Source organism: Myotis brandtii, unplaced genomic scaffold (genome assembly GCF_000412655.1).
Source record: "Myotis brandtii unplaced genomic scaffold, ASM41265v1 scaffold207, whole genome shotgun sequence".
NCBI classification, from domain to species: domain Eukaryota; kingdom Metazoa; phylum Chordata; class Mammalia; order Chiroptera; family Vespertilionidae; genus Myotis; species Myotis brandtii.
This window is the reverse complement of record NW_005357736.1, coordinates 1,006,408-1,015,179: the sequence shown is the minus strand read 5'-3', so window position 1 is coordinate 1,015,179 and position 8,772 is coordinate 1,006,408. Positions and strand designations below refer to the sequence as shown.

The window sequence follows — 8,772 nt, the reverse complement described above, 5'->3', positions numbered from 1 at the left end:
CTGTCCCGGCCGCGCGGAGGAGTGGCCCTTGCACGCCCGCCCGCCTGGGGCTCCTGTGATTACCCACCTCACTGCTGCCTCTGGTCGGAGCGAGGCCCTGAAGCAGACCCTGAGATGGAGTTTCATGTGCAGGGGGCTTATTGGGAGGTGGGGGCGAGGGGAGCAGGCCTGGGCAGGCAGAGAAATGGGCATCGATGCAGACCCACAGGGGCCGCAGCCCATCGGGGGACTGCTGGAGCTGATGGCCCTGCGGAGTTTTGCAAAATTAAGATCAAGGTGCCAGGTCTTGGTACCAGATGTTAGTCAGTCACCGGTCACAGCTGTCCCTGGAGAGGGTGTGACCTCGACCTCGGGGGAGGCGTCCTGACTAGGACCTCAGCCTTGAGCAGTCGGCAGCCGTGGGAGAATGAAGGGGGATCTGGGCAGCGCAACGCCATCCCAGAGCAAGTCGCTCCTCCTCTCTGGGCCTCAGTTTTCTCATCTGTAAATTGGGATGATAATAGACCCGCCCTTAGGGAGTCAGAATTATGTGAGGTTATTGCGTGTAGGGCACTTAAAGCATAGTTTAAGGCAGGGATGACATTCCCAAGATAAAGGGGCAGTTTCTCTGGCAACCAGAGGAACTGCTGGTACTGCCCCACACGTCCTTGTGTCTGGGCTTCCTCCCTGGAGGCTGTGTGACGATGCCCTGCAGCCTGTGAGCTGGGCCCCTCATGGGCATCCTGTCTCCTTACGCCCCCGACAGCTTTGGGATCAGAGGAGGATCCAGAGGCACAGAGAGGTTAAGGAACTTGACCCAAATCACACAGCCCAGGGCACAGGAGCCCAAGCTCTTAACCTCTAAGGCATTTCGACCTCTAAGGGTGGGAAGGCAGGACGGGAGCAGCCATCACAAGATGAGAAGGGCTGTCCTTGCTGGGCTGAGCCAAGCATGAGGCCCTGTCACCATCCTCATGCCCACGTGCCTGCCAGGGGGGAACAGTGGGCAGCCCAGAGTCTGTGGGTGGAGACATGCCCTGCCCTGACACTCCCCACCCCGCAGGTACACAGTGATGCAGCGCTGCTGGGCAGCGGACCCCGCGGCGCGCCCCACCTTTGGGACGCTGGTGGGAGAAGTGGAGCAGGTGGCCGCGGCCCTGCACGGGGACCACTACGTGCAGCTGACCGTGGCCTACGTAAACCTGGGCCTTGCCGCCTCCAACGAGCCCATGTCCCCGGAACTGCCACTGTCCCCACGTGTGCACAGGAGCACCAGCCGGCCTCGGCCCCTCTCAGAGCCACCGAGGCCCACGTGACCTCGGCCCCAGGCAGGCCCCGAGGGCCTGGACCTGCATCACCCCACCAGGGAGTTAACCCCAGGCCGCGCCAAGGGGAGGCCCCAGCTGCCCACTGCTCTGTTCCTGACCCTTAACCTTCAGGCTCTAGCAGAGGGACAAGGCACACGGGCCCCTCACGCCACAGAGGGAGCCATTGCGGGTGATCCTTGAGCACTTACAGAGCGCCTGCTGCGTGCCTGGCCTCTGGGCGCAGGGGACTCAACTGTGACGCTGGCCCATGAAGCAGCCAATGAATGACTTTAAGCATAAATTCTGGTAAATGCTCTGAAAGAAAAAGACAGGTGGCCCTGGCCCGTGTGGCTCAGGTGGTTGAACGTCATCCCGTGTACCAAGAGGTTGCTGGTTCAATTCCTGGTCGGGACACATGCCTGGGGTTGCGGGCTCAATCCCCAGTAGGGGGCGTGCAGGAGGCAGCCGATTGATGTTTCTCTCTCGCATTGGTGTTTCTCCCTCCCCCACCTCTCTAAAATCAATAAAAAAATATATATATTTAAAAACAAACAAACCAGGTGGCTTTGGGGGAATGGAAGACAGCATTAGATGGACAGGTGAATACAGCCCTGGCTGGTGTGGCTCAGTGGATAGAGCGTCGGCCTGCAGACTGAAGGGTCCCAGCTTTGATTCTGGTCAAGGGCACATGCCGGGGTTGTGGGCTCGATCCCCGGTGTGGGGCGTGCAGGAGGCAGCCGATCAATGATTCTCTCTCATCATTGATGTTTCTGTCTCTCCCTTTCTCTCTGAAATCAATAAAAATATATTTAATAACGGTGAATGCAGAGGTGAGGGAGGTCTGCAGGAGGTGATGTTTTGGCTAAGGCCCTGCCAAGTGGAAGCTGCGCAGAGCAGAGCTGGAAGAGAGACCCCGAGGCTGGGAAGGAGCTGGGTCAGTGAGCAGCCTCCAGAGAACAGGAAGGTAGCGAGACTCAGACCCAGGGTGCAGGGCCCTGGGGACTCGGGTGGACCCCAGAGGGCGGAGGAGCACCCAGGATTGCAGCAGCCAGGATGGCTGGCCCCGCCCCTGGCTCAGCCCCTCTCCAGGGCTGCCTGCTCCACCTGCAGCCCCCCCGCTCCCACAGGCACTGTCGGGCACGGACACTTGTCCCTCCTCCCACGCTGCCAGCCTGGTCCTCGCAGCCTTGAGAGACGAGCCAGCAGCAAGGCCTCAGCGCCACACGGTTTGGGCACCGGCTTCGAGGTGCTGCTGCCGGCGGCTATTTATACCCGTCAAGGCCACTCGACAATGGCCCCGAGGGCCGGCTCCGGAGGGAGAACAGGTCCCCGCGCAGCCCTCTCCGCAGCCTCCGTGCTGAGGGGGGCGGGTGCCGGCTGATGGCCCAGCACCTACATCGTGGTGGTCCCCGCTCTTGCTCAGGACCCCGTTGTCTCTGCCCTGCCAGTGTGGGGGCCCCCATCCACCCTAAAGGGAGTACGTTCCCTCTCCTGCGAGTCCCAGCTCTGCCCTTTCTCACATGGAACCCTGGGTTTGGGGCAAGCGGATAGAGCCTGATGACCGAAGGGTCCCGGGTTCGATTCCGGTCAAGGGCACGGACCTCGGTGGCAGGCTCCTCCCTGGCCCGGGCCGTGGTCGGGGCACGTGCAGGAGGCAACCCATCGATGTGTTTCTTCTACATCATATTTCTCTCTGCCTCTCCCTCTCTCTTCCACGCTCTCTAAACCTCAGTGGAAAAATATCCTCAGTGAGGATGAAAGGGAAAGCTCCCTGGGAAGCAGTGGGGTCTCCGGGGGACTGGCGCTGCCCAGTGCTCTCTACGCTCACCCCCAGTGGGGGGCCCAGCGGGGCCCTGAGGGCAGGTAGGGAAAGCTGACACAGGGATTGCTGCTCAGGTGCAGGGGTGCCGAGACCAGGGGCCCATGAGCTGGGGGAGGGGGGAACGGCTCTGCCGTTCACCATTGCACCCCTGCTGCCCCTCAGTGCGGGACCCCTGGTCTCTGTGAGAGGGGACAGCTGTGTTGCCCCCGAGGCTGGGAGCGAGGTGAGGAATGTCCTGGAGCCCCCCTCCCCCCAGCTGTGGTCCCCACACCCGCTGGCAAGGACTGTCTCAGTCCCTCTCACTTGCGGTCCTCGTACCCTGACCTCGTCCTGGGGGTCTAAGGGTCCCCCTGAGCACCAAGCCCGGTGGGGGGGGCGCGAAGTTGCTTCCCACGGAGCCTCTGCGGCTCACGGGCCCCTGGCTCGTGTTCATGGGAGAGGAGCTCAGAGGGGATGGGGTCTCCGGATGGGGCTTGGCAAGGAGAGGGGTCCCTGAGAAGGGGGTGGAAGCGCGCCCCAGGGGGTCAGGGTTCCTGTGCAGCTGAGTGGTGCTCTGGGCCTGTTTCTGGGCCGAGGCCCCTGGGCCAGGACCCTCCAGGGAGGGGCCCCGGTCAGCCCGAGCCAGGCTCCTGGACAGGGACACCGTTGTCCTCCAAGGCCACTGAGCGTCAGGAGCTGGGGCTGCTTCGGGGTTCAAACCCCTGACGGGGCCGCCAGGGAGGGGAGGAAAGGAGGGCAATTCTAGGCCCCGATGGGCTGGGGGCCCAGGAGGGCCTCTAGAAATAAATGCTTCTATTGGTTTTTCAGAGAGAGAGGAAGGGAGAGGAATAGAAGATGGAAACATCCATCAGCTGCTTCCTGCACGCCCCCTACTGGGGGTCTAGCCCACGACCCGGGCATGTGCCCCTGACCCGAATCCACCGGTGACCTCTTGGTTCATGGGTCAATGCTCAACCACTGGGCCACACCGGCCGGGCTGGGAGACTCTGGGCTTCCAGGGCTGGCAAAGGCTGGGCTGCCTTCCTGCTGGGGGGCCGGAGCGGTGCCTCAGGCATGAGGGGTGGCCATGGTGGGCCCGAGCCTGCCGCCAGGGTGGGGTGGCATGAGCGGGGGGCTCTCCAGGGCTGGGGGAGTCCAGCCTTCCCCCCACGAGTGTGGAGAGCGACCAGCTCCTCGCCTCACCTCTCTCCCTCGCTGCCCAGTGGGGCTGGGGCAAGCAGGAGCCGGGAGAGCGGAGGGAGGCCAGGCTGGAAGCAGCAATGACTCACCCTCCTCGGCCGCTGGTGTCACTGCTGTCTGGCACCTGGACGCCTGCATGGGGTCCACGGACCTGCTTTGAGGGGAACCGGGGCCTGGTCTGAAACGCCCCTGGCGCCTGGGCCCCAGTCTCCTGGGGAGTTTTCCCAGGGACCAGACACCTGCGTGGGCTGATCCCTGGGAGGCTCCGGATGTAGCCCCATCTCTAGCCCTGGGACCTTCTGGACAGTGGCTTCACCGTCCCTCCCTCCTGCGGCCCATGAGGTCCCAGGGCTACGCCTGGTCCCACTCCATGAACTCAGTCCCTTCGCCTGTGGGAGAGCAGGGCTCACCCACAGCCTCTGCTCACCCACAGCCTCTGCTCACCCACAGCCTCTGCTCACCCACAGCCTCTGCTCACCCACAGCCTCTGCTCACCCACAGCCTCTGCTCACCCACAGCCTCTGCTCACCCACAGCCTCTGCTCACCCACAGCCTCTGCTCACCCACAGCCTCTGCTCACCCACAGCCTCTGCTCACCCACAGCCTCTGCTCACCCACAGCCTCTGCTCACCCACAGCCTCTGCTCACCCACAGCCTCTGCTCACCCACAGCCTCTGCTCACCCACAGCCTCTGCTCACCCACAGCCTCTGCTCACCCACAGCCTCTGCTCACCCACAGCCTCTGCTCACCCACAGCCTCTGCTCACCCACAGCCTCTGCTCACCCACAGCCTCTGCTCACCCACAGCCTCTGCTCACCCACAGCCTCTGCTCACCCACAGCCTCTGCTCACCCACAGCCTCTGCTCACCCACAGCCTCTGCTCACCCACAGCCTCTGCTCACCCACAGCCTCTGCTCACCCACAGCCTCTGCTCACCCACAGCCTCTGCTCACCCACAGCCTCTGCTCACCCACAGCCTCTGCTCACCCACAGCCTCTGCTCACCCACAGCCTCTGCTCACCCACAGCCTCTGCTCACCCACAGCCTCTGCTCACCCACAGCCTCTGCTCACCCACAGCCTCTGCTCACCCACAGCCTCTGCTCACCCACAGCCTCTGCTCACCCACAGCCTCTGCTCACCCACAGCCTCTGCTCACCCACAGCCTCTGCTCACCCACAGCCTCTGCTCACCCACAGCCTCTGCTCACCCACAGCCTCTGCTCACCCACAGCCTCTGCTCACCCACAGCCTCTGCTCACCCACAGCCTCTGCTCACCCACAGCCTCTGCTCACCCACAGCCTCTGCTCACCCACAGCCTCTGCTCACCCACAGCCTCTGCTCACCCACAGCCTCTGCTCACCCACAGCCTCTGCTCACCCACAGCCTCTGCTCACCCACAGCCTCTGCTCACCCACAGCCTCTGCTCACCCACAGCCTCTGCTCACCCACAGCCTCTGCTCACCCACAGCCTCTGCTCACCCACAGCCTCTGCTCACCCACAGCCTCTGCTCACCCACAGCCTCTGCTCACCCACAGCCTCTGCTCACCCACAGCCTCTGCTCACCCACAGCCTCTGCTCACCCACAGCCTCTGCTCACCCACAGCCTCTGCTCACCCACAGCCTCTGCTCACCCACAGCCTCTGCTCACCCACAGCCTCTGCTCACCCACAGCCTCTGCTCACCCACAGCCTCTGCTCACCCACAGCCTCTGCTCACCCACAGCCTCTGCTCACCCACAGCCTCTGCTCACCCACAGCCTCTGCTCACCCACAGCCTCTGCTCACCCACAGCCTCTGCTCACCCACAGCCTCTGCTCACCCACAGCCTCTGCTCACCCACAGCCTCTGCTCACCCACAGCCTCTGCTCACCCACAGCCTCTGCTCACCCACAGCCTCTGCTCACCCACAGCCTCTCCTCACCCACAGCCTCTCCTCACCCACGGCCTCTCCTCACCCACAGCCTCTCCTCACCCACAGCCTCTCTCTGCCCCAGTGAGAGTCCAACTGGCCTGAGGGGCACTCCAGCCTGGAGGAAGGGGGGTGACTCTGTGCAGCACCCCGGCATTCCCCGTCCACATAGTGGGGGCCAACAGAGCCTCGGTCTTTCGGGGTTTGTTCCAGTGGGGGTTTAACCCAATGAGCATGGTGCCCGGAGAGCCGGGGCAGCTGTGGGCACGGCTGGGCGGTGGCCCTGGGTGGGCTGGTTCTTTACGTCTAAGGAGGGCGGCCGGGAGCACGGTCTGTGGCGAGCCGGCACGGCCATGGCCCACTCAGCCCCACGTTGGGCACCTTATGTGCCGCCAGCTCAGCCAGGTTCCGGACCCTGAGAGGGGGTGGTGAAGGATGGAGAAAAGACCGACAAGAGAAGAAAGCTGGGTCTGGGTGGGACGCCGTCCTCTCTGATGGAGAGACAGCGCCACGGACTACAAGCCGTGTCTTTATTTTATAGCAGATCCCACGAGGCAAAGTAATGCCATGAGACAAAGTAAGGGCGTGGTCAAGATGTTTACAACATTCTCCTGGGTTTCAATCCTACGCCACTACATGCACCTGAACTCTATTGAGCCCACATCACTCAGGCACGTGGGGCCACGTGTGGCCACGTGTTCGGACCACAGGTTCAAGCTCACAACTACAGCTGTTGGCTATCACTGTGCTGGGAGGGCTCTGCCCTCCAAGCTGGGACTTGCACGTGGCCATGAGAGGATCGTGCCCTCTCATTAGTCCGAGGCTTGAACCTGTCCAAACACTGTAGCCACTTTCCACAACGGTCTTCACACTGGTCCTCTCTTGATGGGAGTCCTTAGCCCAGTGGTCGGCAAACTGCAGCTTGCGAGCCACATGCGGCTCTTTGGCCCCTTGAGTGTGGCTCTTCCACAAAATCCCGACTTCTGAGCATGGGCCACGAAGTTTCAGTCGCACTGTACATGCGCGCCTGCACGTGGTATTTTGTGGAAGAGCCACACTCAAGGGGCCAAAGAGCCACATGTGGCGCGCGAGCCGCAGTTTGCCGACCACTGCCTTAGCCCCAAGTTAGGCAGCAGGTGCCCAGCAGCGGCAGAGCTTGCCTGGCTCAGCTCAGTCCAGAGGTGTGGCCCCTGGGTCCCAGCCACCCCAACGGATACCCCGGGACACTCAGAAATGACTGTTTCTCCTGAAGCCCCGGCCCTGTCAGTTTATCCCAGAGGACCGGTCTCTCTCACCCCTCCCTCTCACCCCGCTCTCTCTCACCCCTCCCTCTCACCCCCCTCCCTCTGCAAGGAAGGGCGGCTCTGCTCCTGCGCCTCCCATGGCCCTGCATCTTGCTCTCCGGTCCTTCAGTCCATGCCCTCAGCACCCTCTGTCCCTGGTCCCAGGATGCTCAGCTCAGGCCCAACAGGGACTGCCGGGCTGCCCTGGAGAGGGAGGCAGCGAGGGCACGGTCTCCCCTCGCTTGGTCGGGTGAGGACCCCAGGAGCAGCCCTGTCCCTCCATGGCTCCCCGTGCCCCAGCCTCCCCCATCCACAGCCCTCATCTTGGAAAGCCAGCAGAGGGACCATGGCCCTGGCAGGCTGCTCGCTGCTGGGAAGATGGCAAGAGGCTCCGTGTTGGGCCTCCCCAGTCTCACTGATGCTGGCGAGGAGCTGGGGACCAGGCTGGAGCTCGGGTGGGGGAGCTGCTGAGTCCGGGGCTCAGCATGGGCAGGCAGAGGGGGCACGAGAGGCTCCAGTGCCAGGGCGTCCTGCCCTCTCCTCTCCGCTGGCTTTCACGTTGGTTAGGTCGCCTGCACACTGCGGTCAGCCTCGGCATGGGCACCGGGGACGCAGAATGCACCGGGGAAGGCGGGGACTCCACGCAGCAGTGGCCACGGTCACGGAGTTCCATCCGCTCTGATGCCAGCACCCTGCCGCCTGGACCACGGAGTCAGCCAAGGAGGCAGCCCAGCCCTGGCCTCCATGGCAGTGCCCGCTTCAGCCAGGCCTGTCCTGCTGACACGTTCCTCTGAGCTGGGGACCCCCCCTTCAAAGAGGGAGAGGCATCCTTTGAGCAGCCCCGGTCACCCTGCCCACATGGGCTCCTGCCTTGGCGCCCCCCGCCCCCTCCCACCCTGGGCCTGGGCTCCTGGCATCCCCTTGTGGGCATGGCTGGAGGTCGCTTCTCCGCGGGCATGAAGCCCCCTGTGCTTCTGGCAGCACTGGCTGCCCCCACCTCTGCTGGCTCCTGGGTGGGGACGGCTCCCAGGGAGGGGAGCGCCCCAGCTCCTCAACCCACTGAAGCTGCAAGCTCAGACCTTCCTGCCAGGACTCCAGCTGGGCTCTGATTCCTTTCTGTAACCCTCTCCCATCTGCCTGCCTCCCACCCCCACCCGACCCCCACGCGGTATTTATTTCAGACCAACCCTCAGAGCAGCACAGAGCCCCTCCAGGGCCCGAGGTGGCTGCCCCGCCAGGAGGTCTCTGGTGCAGCGCCAGCAGTGAGTGCCCCATGCCCCTGACCCCCCCG

At 63.7% G+C, this 8,772-nt stretch overlaps 1 protein-coding gene across 1 annotated transcript in view; it reads left to right on the top strand.

Annotated features, from left to right (window-relative positions):
- Positions 1 to 1,587, top strand: part of MST1R (macrophage stimulating 1 receptor) — a gene marked incomplete at its 5' end in the record, with an annotated part of 11,146 nt that extends 9,559 nt beyond the window's left edge. The window contains 1 exon segment of the mRNA XM_014539001.1: positions 1,043 to 1,587. Within this exon segment, the coding sequence (XP_014394487.1) occupies positions 1,043 to 1,295 (253 nt within the window).
- Between the last annotated feature and the right edge of the window lie 7,185 nt (positions 1,588 to 8,772).